Source organism: Clarias gariepinus, chromosome 19 (genome assembly GCF_024256425.1).
Source record: "Clarias gariepinus isolate MV-2021 ecotype Netherlands chromosome 19, CGAR_prim_01v2, whole genome shotgun sequence".
NCBI classification, from domain to species: Eukaryota; Metazoa; Chordata; class Actinopteri; order Siluriformes; family Clariidae; genus Clarias; species Clarias gariepinus.
Window position 1 is genome coordinate 18,245,542 of NC_071118.1, and position 22,191 is coordinate 18,267,732.

The 22,191-nt window shown below is 39.6% G+C and overlaps 1 protein-coding gene across 5 annotated transcripts in view; it reads right to left on the reverse strand.

Annotated features, from left to right (window-relative positions):
• Positions 1-8,207: 8,207 nt before the first annotated feature.
• The window catches only part of tcf7 (transcription factor 7), a 106,737-nt gene continuing 92,753 nt past the window's right edge, over positions 8,208-22,191 (reverse strand). The window contains exons 9-11 of one of the 5 annotated variants that reach the window (XM_053479021.1): positions 20,672-20,720; positions 20,026-20,098; positions 8,208-9,100 (exon numbers count right to left, since the gene is read on the reverse strand). In XM_053479021.1, the coding sequence (XP_053334996.1) occupies positions 8,833-9,100; positions 20,026-20,098; positions 20,672-20,720 (390 nt within the window). In that variant the 3' untranslated portion in view covers positions 8,208-8,832. Of the gene's footprint in view, positions 9,124-20,025; positions 20,099-20,671; positions 20,721-22,191 lie in introns of all 5 variants that reach the window. The other 4 variants (XM_053479020.1, XM_053479023.1, XM_053479022.1 and 1 more) reach the window with 4 other exon arrangements.

A 22,191-nucleotide genomic window follows, 5' to 3' on the forward strand; every position in this document is an offset into this window, starting at 1 on the left:
CTCATGTAATTTGTAAACCATAAACCTATAAGGTTATGTTCTAATATAATATTTGATAGCGATTATGTAGGGGGGGCAATCCATGGCAGGGGGCATTTCAGCGCATAACACGTGTTACAGAAAAGTTGAGCCGCTCTTTTTCCATTTCGTCAACCAATCGGAGGGCTTGTGATCAGTGTTTCTACTGTCGATGTATAACGCCTTTTAAACCAGCGCACGAACGCGCAATAATCCTAGACAACTCAATCCAGCTATACTAATCATCAACAGCAGGTGTGCTCGAAGAACCAACTTAGCCAGATCATCTTAGATGTGTCGGTTCATCTCGGATGTGTCAAGCGACGTACGAAGAATGGAGCCCAGACACAGTCTTATTGTTTATTTAGTTTATTTATTTGTTTTGGGGTGTCTGTGTGCAGATTTGAGTATTTAGCATATTTATGAAGGAAGAGTATTTATCTATAAATATAAAGGTAATACCTAATAAAATTTGGTTTATTCATAAAGATTTAATGAAACATTCATAAAACAGTTTTACATGTAAATTAAAGGTTCTGTAAATTGTTCTATAAATAAGAGTTTTACTGTTACAAACAAGGAATGTACTGTAATTTAACAGTTTGTGTGCATATTAAATCATAGTATATGGTAGGATAACAGTAGTATATCAGTAAGATAACTGAGTTTTACATGCTTTTACAGTATATGCCAAGCTGTGAAGCATAGGTAACACTGTCGCCTTCGGCGGCCTCAGCATATGTCATCGTCACACTTTTGTCATCTGCAACTCCACCTAAACCATCCGTGAGAATTTTACCAAACCTTCACGAAATCTTCATTAGGAAGCATAAATGTGCATTAGATATTTTAATTTTTAAAGGTAGCACATTTGGTGGAAAAAAAGTTTTTTTTTTTTGGAAAACATAATGTAAGTATAATAATAAATCGTATAGTACTTATACTATACTATAATACTACTTATCCATTGTCCCCGACATAATTAAATATAAAAGACGTGATGTGGGTTTAGACATTTTTATTATACATGAGCTGCACGGGTAATGCAGACGAGAAAACCAGCAGATGCCAAATGGAGAACAGGAGCTTACAACAATACAACTAATCGAACACACAGCACTTTTTGCTACATAGAAGGAGGAAACAAAGAGAGAATAACAACCATCAACAGAAGTTCTCACAAAAGCTGGTTTGACACAGGAAAATAAAGTTATTCTAAATTAAAGGATAGAAAAGCAACCAAAGTGGATCAGCCAATGGTCCTTAGTGGGTCTAAGATAGAGAAAAAATCAAAGATTTAAAGGATGCTTTAAGGGTATTACAAATACAGACATTTGTAGTGCCTAAGCACAGAATCAAGTCATAAAATAGCAACAGAAATGAAAATAGACAAGTGCACTACTACTTATCCTACAAATTATAATATGATGACTGGTGAAAGTGCAGTCAAACAAGATTCAGGCCTTGCATCCAGGGACACGTTCATGTTCATGGAGGGACTTCATTTTCCAGAGTGCACCTCTGTAACGTTTGAATTGCCCTTACCTGCAGCTTGTCTAGGTAAGTGTGTATAAATAGTCCTTGGAGTAACCAGCAAATTACGCATCTGTTTTGTTGCCACTGTTCTAACACTGTTGTGTTAGTAGTGCTGTGGCTATAATGTATTATTTTAAGGGGAAAAATGCTGTAAGTTGATTTTAAATTTCATGGCATCAACACATCTCAAATAAGTTGGGACAAGGCCATGTTGAATCACTTCTTTTTATAACTGTCTGCAAACGTCTGGGGACTAAGAAGACAAATTGCTCAAGTTTAGGAATGGGAATGTTGTCCCATTCTTGTCTAATACAGGCTTCTAGTTGTTCAACTGTCTTAGGTTTTCTATGAAAATGTTTTCTATGGGTAAAAGAACTGGACTGCAGCCTGGCCATTTCAGTACCCGGATCCTTATCCTACGCAGCCATGATGTTGTAATTGATGCAGTATGTGGTCTGGCATTAAAAATGCAAGGTCTTCCCTGAAAGAGACGATGTCTGGATGGGAGCATGTGTTGTTCTAGAACTTGGATATACCTTTCAGCATTGATGGTGCCTTTCCAGATGTGTAAGCTGCCCATGCCCCACGCACTCATGCAACCCCATACCATCAGAGATGCAGGCTTCTGAACTGAGCAAACTGACAACTTGGGTTGTCCTTGTCCTAGTCCGGATGACACGGCATCCCAGTTTCCCAAGAAGAACTTCAAATTTTGATTCGTCTGACCACAGAACAGTTTTCCACTTTGCCGCAGTCCATTTTAAATGAGCCTTGGCCCACAGAAAACGCCTGTGCTTCTGGATCATGTTTAGATATGGCTTCTTTTTGACCTATAGAGTTTTAGCCGGCACTGGCGCATGGCACGATGGATTGTGTTCACCGACAATGTTTTCTGTAAGTATTCCTGAGCCCATGTTGTGATTTCCATTACAGTAGCATTCCTGTATGTGATGCAGTGCCCCAATGCCAGATTATGGGCATCCAGTATGGTCTTCCGGCCTTGACCCTTACGCACAGAGATTCAGAGAGATTTAGGCCAATATCAAACCTCCCCTTTATCTCTAAGATTCAGCAGCTATGCTCATATCTACATAGAAATGGCATACATGAACTGTATCAGTCAGGATTTAGGCCTCATCACAGCACAAAGACAGCACTCGTTAAAGTAGTAAATGACCTCCTATTGGCCTCTGATCAGGGTTGTGTAACCATGCTTGTATTACTCGACCTCAGTGCAGCTTTTGACACCATTGATCATAGTATTCTTCTTCACAGATTAGAAAATGTAGCAGGAATTAAGGGTACAGCCCTCTCCTGGCTCAGATCCTATTGTGTTAGTGAGCACGGAAAAGATATCAGTGTTAGAGGAGCGCATCCAAACATTAGAGAGGGTTAGAGAGTGTAAGAGCAGCGTTATTCCTGTAGTGGACAGTCTGGGTGCCGCAGCCGGAAATAGTGATGCACCCAATGAGAAACCTGAAAGAGCTCTGGTTATAGGAGACTCTATAATGAGGCACGTGAAATTAGCTAGGCCTTTAGGGGCACCAGCGGCAGTGGTTAGGTGTATCCCCGGAGCCAGAGCACCGGACATAGCAGGTAATCTTAGGGCTCTAGGACAGCACAGGTTCTCCAAGATAGTGGTACATGCTGGAGCTAACGATATACGCCTTCGTCAGTCAGAGGTTAGTAAGAATAACTTTATAGAGGTGTTTAAATTAGCGAAGGCGATGTCCGATGGAGTAGTATGCTCTGGTCCCATCCCAATGAGACGTGGTGACATAACTTACAGCAGGTTATGGTCGCTGAACCGCTGGATGTCCAGGTGGTGCTCTAAAAAATGTGGGCTTCATTGATAATTGGAAGACCTTTGAGGGCAAAACTGGCCTGTTAGGGCGGGACGGTGTCCATCCCACTCGGGAAGGTGCTGCTCTCATTTCTTGCAGTATAGCTCATAGTCTCAGAAGAGGCCTAGTTAATCGGTGACAATCCAGAGCCCAGGCCAGGGAGCAGACAGACAGGCTAAACCAACCGTCTGCTAGCTGCATAGAGTCATCACTCAGGGTTCATCATATTGAGACTGTGTTTGTTCCCCGAGCTAAAAACAAATTTAGAAAGACTCAGAAAGTCTGTTTTAGTAATTTAATTAACATAAAGACCACAAACTTGGATCAGACTGAATGCGCAGCCGGCACCTCTGATCTGAAGCTAGAACTGTTAAATATTAGATCTCTCGTATCTAAAGCAGTTATAGTTAATGAAATTATCACAGATCAGAAATTTGATATACTCTGTTTAACTGAAACCTGGATTAAACAGGACGAGTATGTGGCTCTAAATGAAGCTAGTCCTCCTGGATACAGCTACACACACCAGCCTCGGTTAACTGGTAGAGGAGGAGGCGTCGCAGTTATTCACAATGATAATTTGACTATTGTACAAAAACACGGACACAAATTTAATTCATTTGAAATTCTTTATAGTAACATAAGTGTATTCAACTATATTAAGTCAGCTCAGTCGATTCCGCTAATTGTCATTTACAGACCTCCAGGGCCGTACTCTGAATTGTTTCTGTAGACAAAGTGTTAATTGCTGGAGATTTTAATATTCCTTTAGAAAATTCAGAAGACCCTCTGAAAACAGCATTTATGTCCATACTGGACTTGGTAGAAGTAAATCGTGTGTAGTAGGACCCACTCATAAAGCAGGTGACACTTTAGATTTAATAATATTATTCGGATTAAGTATAAGAAATTTATTCACAATTCCACTATCTGAAGTTATCTCAGATTACCATCTTGTCTCAATTCAAGTGTGCCACAGTAATAATGTACGCACAGCGCCGCGCTACCGTATAAAACGTACATTCACATCAACTACCAAACAGAGTTTTATCAGTAATCTCCCAGAGTTCCCAACTTCAATTAGATCACCGTCTGACCCCACAGAACTCGATCAGGCGACTAAATATTTAGAGTCGACATTTCGCTATACCTTAGATAATGTAGCTCCAGTTAAAAGAAAAATTATTAGAGATAAGAAACTTGCTCCCTGGTATAACGATCATACGCGCACTTTAAAACAGACCGCTCAGAAATTAGAACATAAATGGCGTCAAACTAAATTGTTAGTATTTCAAATAGCATGGAAGGAGAGCATCCTGAACTATAGAAAATATGGAGTTAATTATGTGCCAAAATTTAACAAACAAACACAATCTGCTTTGCAAAGAAAAAAAAGACTTTCTCACAAATGCAGCGTTTTGCAAACAAACACAATCCGATTTGCAAAGAAAAAAATTCAACTTTCTCACAAATGCGCCGAACGTATTTTCTCACAAATGCGCCGAACGTATTTTCTCACAAATGCACCCACCGTATTTTCTCACAAATGCACCCTCCGTATTTTCTCACAAATGCACCAACTGTATTTTCTCACAAATGCACCCAACTGTATTTTCTCACAAATGCACCCTCCGTATTTTCTCACACATGCACCCAACCTATTTTCTCACAAATGCAATGGAGCAACTTCCCCTTCCAAAACAGCAGATGGCGCTATCGGTCAATTTACTCTATTCTCTCGAGACCTCAAACAACGTGTTTATATGGTTTACCCTTATGTTCCATAGGAATATGAGTGGGGAACAGTTTTGAGGTGTCCATTATATATCCAGACAGCCAGAGATATTAACAATCCACTATCTTTAGGATAGAGCCCTGTAGGGGGATACAGTTATATCAAACCACAGCTGCATTTTAATTAACTGAAAGAACTGCCATCATGTTCGGCTTTTTATATCCATAACGGACGTATGCGACATGATGCATCAAGATCTTTTATAATTATAAATAGTTATAATATATATATTATTATATAGTTATATATTATTATAATAATTCAATAGTTAATTAAAATGCAGCTGTGGTTTGATATAACTGTATTCCCCTACAGGGCTCTATCCTAAAGATAGTGGATTGTTAATATCTCTGGCTGTCTGGATATATAATGGACACCTCAAAACTGTTCCCCACTCATATTCCTATGGAACATAAGGGTAAACCATATAAACACGTTGTTTGAGGTCTCGGGAGAATAGAGTAAATTGACCGATAGCGCCATCTGCTGTTTTGGAAGAGGAAGTTGCTCCATTGCATTTGTGAGAAAATAGGTTGGGTGCATTTGTGAGAAAATACGGAGGGTGCATTTGTGAGAAAGTTGAATTTTTTTCTTTGCAAATCGGATTGTGTTTGTTTGGTAAATTTTGGCACATAAACTCCATAAGAAAAGCTCTAAGTGTAGCTAGATCAACATATCTCTTCACTTTTATAGAAAATAACAAAAATAATCCTAGATTTTTATTTAATGCTGTAGCCAAATTAACCAGAAATAAGACCACTGCAGAAATCTCAACAACAACATCATGCAATAGTGAGGACTTCATGAACTTTTTTAATTATAAAATTGTAAATATTAGGCATAAAATTGAGGTTTTGAAACCGAACAATGTAATTGATGCAGATGTTAATCTAGCCATGTCAGATCAGAACCTAGAATACTTTACTCCCCTTGAAGAGAATGAACTAATTTCACTCATCTCTTTTGCAAATTCATCAACCTGTATATTAGATCTTGTACCGACACATTTTCTTAAACAGATAGTACCAGCAATAACAGAACCCCTGTTGAGAATAATTAATTCTTCACTCAGCATTGGTTATGTTTTAAATTAGCAGTTATCAAACCAATAATTAAGAAACCTGACCTCGACCCCTGTCAGCTGTCCAGTTACAGACCGATATCAAACCTCCCCTTTATCTCTAAGATTCTGGAAAAGATAGTAGCAGAGCAGCTATGCTCATATCTACAAAGAAATGGCATACATGAACTAAAACACACAGGATTTAGGCCTCATCACAGTACAGAGACAGCACTCGTTAAAGTAGTAAATGACATCCTATTGGCCTCTGATCAGGGTTGTGTAACTATGCTTGTATTACTCGACCTCAGTGCAGCTTTTGACACCACTGATCACGCTATTCTTCTTCACAGATTACCTTTTTGTGATCAGACCTTGGTGTGATTATTGATTCCAGCCTTTCATTTGAAGCTCATGTAATATTACCAGGATAGCATTCTTTCACCTCAGAAATATTGCCAGGATAAGAAATTTATTGTCGCTAAACAATGCGGAAAAACTAGTTCATGCTTTTATCACCTCTAGGTTGGACTATTGTAAAGCCTTACTGTTGTTAAGCTAGATGCATAAATAAGCTTCAGCTAGTCCAGAATGCAGCAGCGAGAGTCCTCACTAGAACCAGAAGATATGAGCACATCACCCCTATCTTATCTTCACTGCATTGGCTTCCTGTGAAATTTCGCATTGATTTTAAAATACTACTCTTGACATATAAAGCATTAAATGGTCTCGCGCCGCAGTACCTGAGCGAACTGCTAGTGTCTTACGATCCGCCACGCTTACTTAGATCAAAGGATGCAGGCTGCTTGTCAGTACCGCGTATTATGAAAAATACAGCTGGGGGCAGAGCTTTTTCTTACAAAGCCCCAAAATTATGGAATAGTCTTCCAAATAGTGTTCGGGACTCAGACACAGTCTCAGTGTTTAAGTCCAGGCTAAAAACCTATTTATTTAGCCAAGCATTTTTATAAATAGATTTGCCATAGGTAAAGGAGCAGATCTGGGGGACTCATGGACGTAGAGTATTATGGTGAACTGGTATGCTTGGATGCTGTCTTCCTCACTCTCATTGATCACTCAGGTTTGCTGACGGTGAGGTGATTGTTTGCTTTACATCTCAGGAAGCCCTCATGTTTGTGTTTCCTTATGGCGCTCCCTTTTTTAATTATGCTGTCATAGTTAGTCCTGCCGGAGTCTCTACTTGCATTCTACAGTTAATATACATTCACATTATACATTGTGTGACTGTGACCATACCTAACTGCCATCTCTCTTTCTGTTTCACCTAAATGCGGATGGGTTCCCTGTTGAGTCTGGTTCCTCTCAAGGTTTCTTCCTATTACCATCTTAGGGAGTTTTTCTCGCCACTGTCGCCCTCGGCTTGCTCACCAGGGACAAACTGACCATTTTGATTCATACAAATTCACATTTCATACAAACTTAAATAATTATTTTGATTGTGTAAAGCTGCTTTGCGGCAATGAAAATTGCCAAAAGCGCCATACAAATAAAATTGAGTTGAATTGAATATTCGAGTTTCTTTAAAATAGCCACCCTTTGCTCTGATTACTCCTTTGCACACTCTTGGCATTCTCTCAATGAGCTTCAAGAGATAGTCACCTGAAATGGTTTCCAACAGTCTTGAAGGAGTTGCCAGAGGTGTTTAGCACTTGTTGGCCTCTTTGCCTTCACTCTGCGGTCCAGCTCACCCCAAACCATCTCAATTGGGTTCAGGTCTGAAGTACTACCACTGAAATACTTCATACATCACTGCCAGGATGCTTCAGTACTATCTGAATACTTGTGTAACTGTATTTTGTTGGTGTAACTGTATTTTGTTGGTAGTCAATACATTTATGTACAATAATTTGTTATTTTTGTGAGGTATTCTTACATTAAAGTCCAAGTCTTTATAATTAATTTAACGTTTGGATAGATGATGGCTAAAAAACACTGGAGGATTGCTTTTAATATTGGCATGAAAAACATGAATTCAATTAAAATATTTCCATTTTTTAATATATTAAAATGGATATGTTACCAAAGAAAACACAACAAATCACCACCTGTATAAAAATAGCAAAAGAAACAAAAAATACTTACAGGCAACAAAAAACTTTGTTCTATATGAAGTAAACAAGTAGAGTAATTTGACGAGCTTCATTAAGTCAAAACAAAACTCTCCATTATGGCATGAGAACTTCTTGTCTTTTCTATTCTATGACTGAATAGATTTAGAATCATTACTTTTTATTGATGACAGACAACATAAACAGTAAAATGTATAATTTTCATTGTGGTTGCTTGAAACATATTTGACTCTGGCACAGAAATAATCACAGTACTCAGAAAGTGGCAGTTTGAAAATAACTGGAAAAACAGGATTAAAGAAATGGCAAACAAAAACAAATGTAATATTAGGTATAGAATGTAATTTGATGACATTTAAATCTCTTACAATTAAGTTGCTAGCAATGTGATACACACAGCAGCTGATATCTTCATTAAAAATGTTATAGTGTCTAGTAAAAACACTGAGGGCAGAAGAGTTTCTGGGACTCATTGTTTAATGGTGTGGACTACAGATGTGTGGATTGTGGTCTTATTTTTCGCTCTCCTGAAGAATATTGAGAGTGTGTGAGGACTGACAGTTGAGGACAAGGGTGGTTTCTGGTCTGTGCATGGAGATTGCTGGCATTGGGAAAAGAAAAGGGGCAGTTTAGAGAAGAAGTAAGGTGTGTAAAATGATGAATAGGTGAGGAGGGTGAATCTACAGCACTTCCATCGGAAGAATCGGGGCTGGCGCACTGTCCTCCTTGAAGGTAGCGAATGCACTTCTTTTTTCTCCTAAGAACAGTCAAGAGAGTTATCTGTGAATAAAATGTGGATGTAAAATGTCACAAATATGCACATTCAATGACAAAAAAAGTTCTACAAAACATGAAAGGGTTATTAGGCACACTATTTGGCCAAAGGTATTTAAACAGGTTAGTTGGGCACAGCTGTCATGTAAGAAAACCTGTAGCACAACAACCATTCCAATTCAAACCAAAGGTGCTCAGTGGGGTTCAAGATCAGGTTTCTATATTGACACTGAGTTCTTCCTTAACACTACTGGCGAATCATGTCCTTGTGGTTCTCACTTAGTGTGCAGGGGCATTGTCATGCTGGAATTAGTTTGACCTAGGCCTATTAGTCCAAGTGAAAGGGAAATCAAGACAGTTCTAGACAGTTAAGGAACACCAATGGACTTTCGGCCATATAGTGTACATGATATAAAATAGCTCAGTGGTAGGTGTTTCGCCTGCCATGCGGAAGGGCCGGGTTCGATTCCCAGCCAGTGCCCAAACCCCCCAGCCAATGGATGCAGTGCCGGTCCCAAACTCGGATAAAATGGGATGTTTGCGTCAGGAAGGGCATCCAGTGTAAAACCTGTGCTAAGTTGTTGCGCAGACTGGATATTCCGCTGTGGCGACCCCTAGCCGGGAGCAGCCGAAAGACCAACAACAACAAATGTACATGATATAAAATAAATCTTGCTTAGCATAAATCATTGGATCCTGTTGGTAATGTTAATGGGTTGTGTATTTGTTGGGTTATTGTCTAACAATGTTACAAAAGCACCTGTCAAGGAATAGGATAAACTTAAGTATTGAATTGTACTGTCGTGGCCAAAAGTTTTGAGAATGACACAAATATTAATTTTCACAAAGTTTGCTGCTGCACTGCTTTTAGATCTTTGTTTTAGTTGTTTTTGTAATGTACTGAAATCTAAATACAAGCATGCATACGTTTCAAAGGCTTTTATCGACAATTACATGACATTTATGCAAAGAGTCAGTATTTGCAGTGTTGGCCCTTCTTTTTTAGGGCCTCTGCAATTCGACTGGGCATTCTCTCAATCAACCTCTGGGCCAAATCCTGACTGATAGCAACCCATTCTTTCATAATCACTTCTTGGAGTTTTTCAGAATTAGTGGGCTTTTGTTTGTCCACCCGCCTCTTGAGGATTGACCACAAGTCCTCAATGGGATTAAGATCTCGGGAGTTTCCAGGCCATGGACCCAAAATTTCAACGTTTCGGTCCCCGAGCCACTTAGTTATCACTTTTGCCTTATGGCATGGTTCTCCATCGTGCTGGAAAATGCATTGTTCTTCACCAAACTGTTGTTGGATTGTTGGAAGAAGTTGCTGTTGGAGGGTGTTTTGGTACCATTCTTTATTCATGGCTGTGTTTTTGGGCAAAATTGTGGGTGAGCCCACTCCCTTGGATGAGAAGCAACCGCACATATGAATGGTTTCAGGATGCTTTACTGTTGGCATGACACAGGACTGATGGTAGCGCTTACCTTTTCTTTTCCGGACAATCATTCTTCCAAATGCCCCGAACAATCAGAAAAGAGGCTTCATCGGAGAATATGACTTTGCCCCAGTCCTCAGCAGTCCATTCACTATATTTTCTGCAGAAGATCAATCTGTCCCTGATTTTTTTTTTTGGAGAGAAGTGGCTTCTTTGCTGCCCTTCTTGACACCAGGCCATCTTCCAAAAGTCTTCGCCTCACTGTGCATGCAGATGCGTTCACACCTGCCTGCTGCTATTCCTGAGCAAGCTCTGCACTGGTGGCACTCTGATCCCGCAGCTGAATCCTCTTTAGGAGACGATCCTGGCGCTTGCTGGACTTTCTGGGACACCCTAAAGCCTTCTTAACAAGAATCGAATTTCTTTCTTTGAAGTTCTTAATGATCCTATAAATTGTTGATTTAGGTGCAATCTTAGTAGCCACAATATCCTTTCCTGTAAAGCCATTTTTATGCAACGCAATGATGGCTGCACACGTTTCTTTGCAGGTCACCATGGTTAACAACTGATTTCAAAGAACAATGATTTCAAGCATCACCCTCCTTTTAACATGTCAAGTCTGGCATTCTAACCCAATCAGCCTGACATAATGATCTCCAGCCTTGTGCTCATCAACATTCTCACCTGAGTTAACAAGACGATTACTGAAATGATCTCAGCAGGTCCTTTAATGACAGCAATGAAGTGCAGTAAAGCTGAATGTTTGTTTATGTCTGCCTGTCTTTATGTAATTGTCCAAAAAAATGTCTATGGTGTTGCTTACAGCTGTTGTTTTAAATTTACCCTGGTGCTGACACAGTTGAATTATCCAAAATACAGTTTTATTTGGTATGTATTATTATTAAGGGGTACAGACTTGCTATGTAAACATAGCCACATAAACTGTTATATTCTCTCTTCCCGGACATGCACGAATATTCTTCTTGCCAGTTTTCCATGGCAAAAAAAATTCCATGTATTTTCGTGTATTAACATAATAAAAATTATCTGATAATAAGCAGTGTTAGTTAATAGAACCTCAGACAGACAAAGCTATTTGATTTTTTTTTACGTACCATTATTTATTTAACAAAACATGTGGGCAATAATAAGTACGTTTTACTGCTTTCACAGCACTTAAGAGGGTAAGTTAAAGACGGGTGCTATGAATTATCAGCCCTTTGATATTTTGGTCTTTATTTTTTAATAAATTAACAACACTTCTGTGAAGTATTGTGTGTAAAATAATTTAATCTATGTGATTAAAGTGTGAAACATAATATGTGGAAAACTTTAAAGGGTCTGAAAACTTTCCATTGGCACTGTATCTATACTTACTTTAGCTTTTTTATAACACCCACGATTTATGTGCAGTTTTAGGTATAGTAAAAAAGGTAACACCATTGGACCAGTGAAGTCAACTCCACATCGCACAAGGCTCTTACCAGAATTCTATTACATTTACTACATTGTCATTGCGTTCCACTTGTTGGTAAAAATACCCTGACACATGCAGAGCTTTCTATCACAAATTGATGGCATGAGCAATATGATTCAGTAATTATACATGACGTATTTTAGTATTTGCACGACGCAAATACTAGGCACTAAAAGAATGTAATACAATGAAACCCTAGATTGCAAGTAACTTGGTCTGTAAGCATTTTGCGAGATGATCCCATGATCAGTCTCAGTGCGCATGCATCACTTGTATAGTTAATATCTGTGTGCACGTGGACTATTTCCTATAACATTGTGACCATATGTGTGTGGATGTGAAGCAAAAGCAAGTGTCATTAAAGAGGTACTGATTAAGTGTCATTATCTAGAGGCACTCTCTCTGTCAGAAAGCAGAGATTCTGTTAGTGTGTGCACACCTGCGAGTGTCATTAAAGAGGTTCCATAACAACCGCATGTGCACACACAATAATGGAAACATTACTCTGTCTGGATTTTTTTCAAAAGTAAAGTGCAGGTTAATTTGTTTTATTTTTATTTTACAGCAGTGATTCTGTTAGTGTGCATGCCCGCTGAAGTGTCATTAGAGAAGTTCCTTGTTAAAAAAGTTTCCAGACAAAGCAGTGTTTCCATTATTGTGTGTGTGTCTGTGTGTTTGTGTGTGTGTGAAAGTCCAAAGAAGGGAGGTGAAAGTGAGGAAGTTGCCCTTTTCGTTCTCTCGTCTTACTTCAGCTTCAAACATGTGAGCACACACAAACATACACACACAGTGCGTGCACACACAAACGCATACAGTGGAACCTCGGATTACGAGCATAATTAATTCCAGAAAGTGACTGTATTCCAAAACACTCCAAAACCAAATTTCATTTTCCCATAAGAAATAATGGAAACTTAAATGATTCGTTCTACATCCCAAAAAATAAATACATAAAATAATTATTACAAAATATAATGTAAAATAAAACAAATTAACCTGCACTTTACCTTTCAAAAAAGTAAAATATAAATCCCAGCAGATAAATGTTTCCGTTTGTGCACGCAGGTGCTGTGTATGTGCGTGTGTGTGTGAGGCTAGAGTAAGTGGAGACTCTCCTGTCTCCCCCTCCTCATCTTACACTTTAAAACTTTCTCCTCTTGTTTAAGCACACTCATACACACATTAAAGGAAAGACTGTTGGTCTCTTCTAAATTATTAAAGCTTTTCCGCTTTATTTTAATGTTGCTCGCGACAGCATAACAGCCCGTTAATTCATGCCCATGTACTAATGAGATGGAAAAACTGCCCGATGCCCCCGTTCTTTTATTTGATGCATTGTCAGGCTATAGTACAAACTTTCGTGTGGATCCTGCACTTAAATCCAACAAAAAAAAATACTGAAGAACAAAACTCACGCTCTATATCGTAACTTACATCTCGCATACGCGTTCACACACACCGGACTGCATTACCCACAATGCATCTACCGCACTGGAGTACACTTCCGTAAACAGCGGTCATAAATCAATGTCTCTCTCCCGCTACACTGTTTTATCTGAAAATTAGCAATATACAGCGCTAATGACACTCGTGTGAGCGCAAACTAACAGAATCACTGCTGTAAAGTAAAACAAACAAACAAATGAACCAGCACCTTACCTCTGAAAAGATTTGTGAGTTTCTTCGGAAAGCAGAGTGTGTGTCTCTCACCTTAATTTCACACACACACACACACACACACACACACACACACACATAAAGCCGGCACAGTGTCAAATTAATTGCGCGCACAAACACACACGGGAAGAAAATAGATTTTTAACCTCTGTTCGACCTGCCCATTTTCTTGATTTTATCTCATGCCTAGCCCTTTGAATTAACTTTGTTTATCCCTACGTAAGCTTTCTGGACTTCGGATAAAGTACTTACGATTTGGATTCGTTCGCCCTCACTGCTGAATTTCTGGATACCAACTCCCGCCTGGTAAAAATGACTCTTCTCGTCCTACGCCTTTTCCTTCTCCCCAAGTCAGCTTTCATACTGCGATCACTGAGAGAATCAAACCGCTGTTTTCCGCAGTTAAAGCAAGTGCTCTCACAACAGGGGGCGCTGCTGGGTTCTCACCAAAAAAGCATCCAGGGGGTGACCCAGATTCTTTCTTCCATCACCACTCAACTTCCCCTGGCCCCGATGCAAACCCCACGTCTTGAACCCCAGCTTCCGAACCTACAACCATAGAACGGTGAACCCGGGAACTTGACGCTCCTTCCTTTCCCAATGCTCTTTATTGTTGGAGCTCCAGATACCTCTTTTCCCTACTGAACGCTCAAGAGTGGCTTATGCGATCATGCTCCTCACTGACCGAGTTCGCAAACGGGGGATTGCGGTTTGAGTTCCATACGCTGGCGGCATCTGCAAACTGGGACGCCCAAACACTTTATGATGCCTTCTTCCGTGGCCTATCCGAGAACGTTAAGGACCATCTGATCAGCCAGGAACTTCCCAGTAATCTAAATGGTCTCATGAACTTAGCAGGAAGTGTGGACGCACGTCTAACTAGCCTCTTAGCCTACCTCTGGGTCCAGACCCTCGACTTCACCCCTACATCCTTCCAACCCTATTTCATCGCCAAGCACCAGGTCAGATCCAGAACCTATGGACTGGTTAAAAGTCTGTTAAAAGCAAAGCCCCTTCGATGAACCTAGGGGCTCTGGAGGGGCCAGCAACTAACCATTTCCCTAGCCCACGTCCGCTCCTTCCAGCCATTCTCGTAGTGCAAGGCAGATCTCACACAATCTCAGCTTTAATTGACTGTGGATCTGATCAGAACCTAATATCCGCCTCAAAGGTTCAGATACTTAATCTCCCAAAGCAAACCTTGGAGAACCCATTAGCCATTTCGGCCCTCGATGGAACCCCTCTGTCAGTAATCACCCAGAGTACGTCCCCGATAACCCTGCAGATTTCTGGTAACCACACCGAAGAGACCTCCTTCCTGATCATGAGAAACGCCCACTTGCCTTTGGTTCTCAGAACCCCTGATTGACTTGTCACCACCCCCGCATTGACTGGGCCAAGAACACCATTCAAGAATGGAGTCCTTCGTGTCTGTCATCCTGTCTTAGGTCAGCTCACAGTTCCCCAGTCACGTCCTCTAACAAGGAGGAATTCCCAGACCTCTCAGCTGTTTCTCCTGACTACACCGACCTCAAGCAGGTCTTCAGCAAATCGCGGGCTCTCTCTACCACCCCACAGACCTTATGACTGTGCCATTGACCCCCCCCGGGCTGTACACCTTCAAGGGGAAGATTGTATTCTCTTTCATTAAATGAGAGGGAGGCCATGGACAGGTATAACTCCGAATCTCTAGCTGCAGGGATCATTTAGCAGTCCAAAGCTGTAACCGACTGGGCGAAACCATCCACCCAAAAGGATCTTCAATGCTTTCTTGGCTTTGCAAACTTCTACCATCGGTTCATCAGAAATTACAGCACCATAACAAGTCTACTCATCTCTCTCACATCCACTAAGAGCCCTTTCAGTGGCCCAAGCAGGTGGAGGAGTCATTCACCAGATTAAAGAATCTGTTTACCTCAGCACCCATTCTCACACAGCCAGATCCTGCTCGTAGTGGAAGTAGATGCTTCTGATTCCGGAGTGGGAGCTGTGCTCTCTCAGAGGTCTCAAACAGATGGCAAATTGCATCCCTGCTGTTTTTTCTCTCGCCGTCTCTCAGTCACCGAAAAGAACTATAGGGTTGGTGATCAGGAGTTACTGGCAATAAAGCTGGCGCTAGACGAATGGAGACACTGGCTTGAGGAGACTGAGATTCTGTTTTTCATCTGGACGGGCCATAAGAATCTTGAATGCTCGTCAAGCCAGATGGTCCTTATTCTTCTCCCGCTTCAAATTTTCCCTATCTTTTCAGCCTGGAAGCATGAACACCAAGCCCGATGCTCTCTTCTGTCAGTTTGCCTCGATCACAGACGACGCCCCAGTATCCACCATCCTGCCATCACAATGTCTTATTGGAGCTACCTCCCTTGACATCGAGGTCCAAGTTAAGCAGGCATTGGAACAGGAACCCGGTTCCCCAAAGGCACCCCTGGGAAAACTCTATGTACCACCAGTAGCTCGCCACCAAGTCCTGAAATGGGAGCATAGCTCACGATGAGCCTGCCACCCTGGCGGAGCTTGCACCCTCGCCTTGATTTAACAACACTTTTGGTGGCCCTTTGTCAGAGACGACACTCGCCGGTTTGTGGTCACCTGTGATGTCTGTGCTCGCAACAAGACCAGCAATAAACCACCAGCACGTCTGCTAAGAACACTTCCAGTGCCCCACAGACCCTGGTCCCACATTGTCTTAGATGTCGTCATAGGGCTCCCAGATTCTGATGGCTATACCTGTATTTTGACCATTATTGATCGCCTCTCTGAGGCCGTCCACTTTGCTCCATTCCAGTGTTGTCTAGGCTACCAGCCTCCATTATTTCCATCCCAAGAGGAGGAGGTGGCAGTTCCCTCTGCCCAGATTTTCATGCGGCATTGCAAAAGGACCTTGCTGCGAGCGGGAGCTAGGCTTCAAAATTCAATATCTCTGTTCAAGCATCAGACTGATCGCCACCGTTCCAGAGCCCCTACCTACCTTGTTGAACAGAGGGTCATGCACGCCTTTTGCAACATCCCCATTAAGACACTTTCCCACAAGGTCTCTCCCAGGTTCATTGGACCATTCACCATAGTTAAGATCATCAACACCTGCACAGTCAGACTGCTTCTACCTTCCACTATGCGACACATCAACCCTTCATTCCATGTCTCCCAGATAAAACCCTTAGTATCTTGTTCACTAAGCCTAATCCTCTCTGATCCACAGCTCCTGCATGACTATTGTATTTTATATAATGTTGCGTGTATTTGGATTCTCTATAGTGTTCCTATAAATATATAAATTGTGATACATTATTTTGTGTATCATTAAACTCAATGCAAATATTATAATTTTCTTTATCCTCTGTGTAAATAATCTTAGACACCATAGTGCTGGGGAGTAAGACTGACTACCTAGTGCCCCAATGACTGACGGTGTCCTTGTAATTCTGGAAGGAAAAATGCGAGATATAGTATGATTCAAGATGGGTAGAGGCCGAATGAGACCTCATATATATACATAGGAGGGCCTAGAGTTCTCTACCAGGGTCCTTCTGCTGTGGAGTTGCCATGAAGTTGCTGTAGAGTAAGAAGGATTTTGCTCTAGTAATCACTAATTAAATGTGAATATGGCCCCAACCAAAAATATCCATCCAATAGCAATATTAAATAAAATACAGTCTGATTCACTTGAAGTAGAAAGTATACAGTATTTGATAAACATATTTGTGGTTACTTGTTGTGTCTATTTTATGTAGCTGACCTTTCACCTGTAAACTGATGCACCTTTATCTTATCTTTAGCTTAAGTCAGAAGAAAAACAAAGGGGTGAGTATTTAATAGTTCTGGATCAATAAGCAGGTCTGAGCTCTTGCTTCTACACAAGATATTTAATTTGTTCGAAACCTTCTATTCATGTAAGATGGAAGTGAGAAGAGCTCTGGGAAAATTTGCAAGCACTTACATCAAGCTTTCATTATTGCATTTATATGATGGCTATCTCCCAAAAGTCCCAGCCAATTGCATGACTCGAACGAACATGCCCACTATACCCATCTCCAGCAACAGAGACACATTCTGCTTGGCTACAAAACATGCCGAACACAAGGCAGATACACCTGCTGGCACAACATCTTTAAAACATTTCAGATGGCCAAAAATCAGTTACCTACTCTTGTGTATAGAAAACCAACAGCATTTAACGATAATGACTAGAATCATTCCAAGCTTCTTACAACTACACCAGAAACCAGACAACTAGGCATGACATGGGATTGGAAGATGATGGGTGACCTGGGCCAAAAGCTCTGTTCCGCATCTCAACAAATCTCAGACCAAGCCTTGTATTGTGACCTGCTCTTCATATACAGACATGTACAGGCTGTGGAAAGTAGACTGGAATGCTCTGGGAGAAAGTTGGTGCAAGAAAGCAAAATGCCCTATCTAACATTGAACAGAGCTTGATCCTCAGGAGAAAAAGGAGCCAACTGCTGTGGTGAGAGATACAGTTTGGCCTAACTAGAGGGAACTGTTCTTGCAAATAAAGGAGGGAAGCCCTATGGATGCATTAGTGGATCAGGTGTAGTATTTACTCGTCAACTCTGTAGGAACATTCTTGCTCTCAACAGGATTCTGACAACACTGTTTTAAATATACTGAAATTTCAGAAGATTGCAACCAGAAAGCCTGATAAAAAGCACATAACCAGGGCATAGCAAGGTAAAAGCATGGACAAGTTTTTTAGAGTTCGCAAAACTTAGAGTGGAAGTTATGTTCTAAAGATGAAGAAAGGGGATTTTACAAATGTGCTTGAAATTATCAAACATGAAGTAAGGGTCAAACCTAATAGGTTGGTCACTGAATGTTGGTGTATAATGTTAACATATGTGCATAATGTAAACATGATGTGAGTTATAGAATAACGACAGGCTTGGTCAGGGGTGCGAACAAGAATTAGTTTCCCTTTTAAGCTGTTTAACTGCAGTAAATTATGTCTCCGCCAGGTCTTTATGGCCTCAAGGTAAAAGCCTAAAATTGTTGTAGAAGAACCGAGGCAGTCTTAATGTAAATTTGGGTGTCTAGCAATGACTACATTTTAGCTATTGACATGATCAAGTGATAGTGGAAAGGATATGTGCAAGGACAGACCCTTGAGGTACCCCAAAGATGGCAGGTAACATAGTAGACTTTAAACTTCCCAAGCATACCTACTTCTGTCTGACTGACAAATAGGATAAGAGACACCCTTGAGCACACCCAGATAGTTCACAGATATTTTGGATATGGTTGAGTAAGTTGCCATGGTTGACAGTGTCAAATGTAGATGTCAAATCAAGTAGGATGAGAGACAGAGTCATCAGCAGGTCATTTGTAACCTGCAGTCATGCTGTGGTGCTGTAACAATTGAAAACAAGTCATGCTGCTACATTCTAGATCAGCTGCAAAGGGCAAATTGTGTGCAGAGGCAGCCCTGGCAGGAGTGATAAACAAGCACCTTAGTAGCCTATGTGGAGAATAATGGAAAAATTCTTCTGATGTTATAAAGAAGAAATCAACAATTGCAAATAAGGTTAACAATGTGATGAGGGGGAGGGGAAGATCGAATCATGTAGTTAAGTCACGTATCAATAAACTCTGTCTATGTGCATAAAGCTTTTACACAACTGCTGCTGATTTCACCATTCTCACTTCGTTTAAAACTACAAAAACCTGTCAAAACTACAATACCCACTATAATGTGAAGTCTACTTCGTGCCTCCCAGTGTCATAAAAAGTGCACGCTTTTCCTGGCACAGTCCTACTCTAAACATAGGAAGCTTCCTAAAGAACTTTTGTCCTACTTTGAGCTAAAAATATTTTCAGTGCTAAATAAACTTCCTAGGAGTCATTTTGAAATGCTTAGTTAATACAGCTCTACACATTTTAACATTCCTAATTAAATGAATTTAATTTAAATTGTAAGCTACTCTTTGATCAATTTAGACATGTTAAAGCAGGGGAAACTAAAATATTTACATGAAATAAATGCATAGCATGACTGGAATTAAGATGTCTATATACAATAATTATTTAAAGGATAAAATGTTGTTTTACTGTTTAGTTGGTTAATATGCACCTTATTAAAAAAAAACCCAAATTTATCTAAGAGATTAAAATCCATTTGTTTATTTCAAATTAATGTACGGATTTCAAATTAATTTATTTAAACATTTATCAAAAAATACTGAACAGTGGGTGCTCTAGTGTTAGTAGAGGCCACCATGCAAAGCAGCATAGAGCAGCAACAGACAGAGAAGGAAAGGTGGGCAAATTTAAGAATAGCGGAAAAGAAGAGGTACACACCTGCAGGGGTCACACCAGTCCATTTGTTGATTGAGGCCGAAACGAGCTCGGCATTTCTTAGGGAAGCCAGGGTCTGAATGCAAACCAGCAAGCATGCAAACATAGAAAATTAAGGAGCAAAAAGAAGATTGGAAGAAGGGAGAAGGAAAAGACACAGGCAGAGTCCGTTGTTAACAGACAGAGACAACATAAAAAAGCAAAAAACATTAGGTTAGAAGTGAAGAACTTTAGAACTGAGGATTTTAGAAGTTAAGAATTGAAGGTTCTGAACATAAATTAATGCAAAGGCAAAATTTTTTTTCAAAGCTAGTTACTGTATTTTACATGGAGGTGTTCATTATTTTCACACATATATTCTCATGAAGGGAATGTGTATTCCCTTTAGGGGGATTTAAGGGGATTTTAGGGACTGAATCAGAAATAGGTTGTTCAAAAAGCATATTTAGGTGTGATGCACTGTTCTCAAACTTTTGGCCGCGTATTGTAGCTGTTTTAAAATGGTAAAATATCTAACCTCTTTTTAGCATCATTGTTTAATGTTATGATTTACTGAATATTGCACCCCACTGTTGAAATGAAACAATTTTTTTTAGATTTTTTCTTTTTAATGAAGAAGGCAAATATCTAAACACATCCATTGTTGTACCTGAGGCAGAATCATGCTGCTTGTCTCTTTTTCTTCTCTTCTTTTTGCCCTGTAAATGATTGAACACACACAGAACTATTTGTTAAAGACATTTGTGCAGACATAATAAAGAAAAGAACTAGTTACATTTAAAAAAAAAAAAAAAAACTTTAATGGAGATTAAAGTCTTTTCAGCATAATTTGATTGTTTAGGAAATAAAGATTCCCCTGTTGAAATGTGAATGCCTGTGAATGGCTATTTCGGATCATCAATATACTAATACAGAAGTCCCTATTCCTGGTTCTACAGACACCACCATCCTGCACTCTCTCTCGCTCTCTTTCTGTTCTTTGATTCAAACACATTAATTTCAACATGTAGAAGGACCTTTAATTATGGTTGCAATATGTTATGCAGGGAAAATTCTAGATGTACAGTACAAAGGGTACTTTATTACCATGGTTGGAAACCCGGGGACTAGGAGGTAGTATATACCAAAAACAGGAATCAGCAAGCCATCAACTCACTGGAGAAACGAAGCAATACAATTCTTTGACATTATTTATGTAACATCCAACACTCAATGTGACACTTTGTATTTGAAACTCTTGTATTTGAAACCCTAATGAATCTCTTTAGAAAAGGTAGCCCCTTGCATTTTTTTCCTTCTTTGATAGAAAAACAGCATCTATAAAGACTGCACTGGGCACAACAAAAACAATCTTCAGGTTCACATACATAATTTAATTAGTTTTATGAATGTATGAATTGAAATTTGTAAATGAAATTTTGCCCCAAAACAAGAACAAGACAGCACCACTTAATGAGGACAGACATAAAGACCATTTGATAGTACCTATTTTGCCAATGAAAGCTTTTGAACAAAAATTCTTGAGAACCAAATGACATAACCAGCACATAATATTGTTTTTCTGTAAAATTCATATTATAATTTCTATTAATATTTTGATTACAATAAATGTTATAAGATGAACCAACTCATAGCATAACAAAATTTTTTTTTTTTTATCCCACTTAAAATGATTTTTTTTAATTTGATTAAGTGTCTTTAACGCTTGAAGAGTTCACATTTAATTTAAACATATGAAAAAAATCACTTATTGTGTGTTGAGTAAAATAAAAGTTACAGTCTGTCAGTATGTTAATTAATTAATAGCTGTAAAAAAAATAATGTAATAAATTTTCATAATAATTTTTTTTTTAGCACTGTCAGACATTTCTAAAAAAAAAAATGTTTTGGTCACTTTTTATATTTTTAAGATTTTACAATAATAGTGCTGTGTCCACAACCATAACATGTCAAGACTTTCAGTCTTTAATTATATTAAATGTGGGACAGTTTTTAGTAAAAAAAAATTTTTTTATTAATGAATTTCAAGCACATTAAATATGCATCTAGCAAAACAAACTGGCTCCCACATACATTTCACACGTTATCCAGCATAACGTGAAATTTTGTCGACACTGTCAGGAAATTCATCTGGTGGTGGTAACTTATTGTTTGACAGGGTTGACAAAT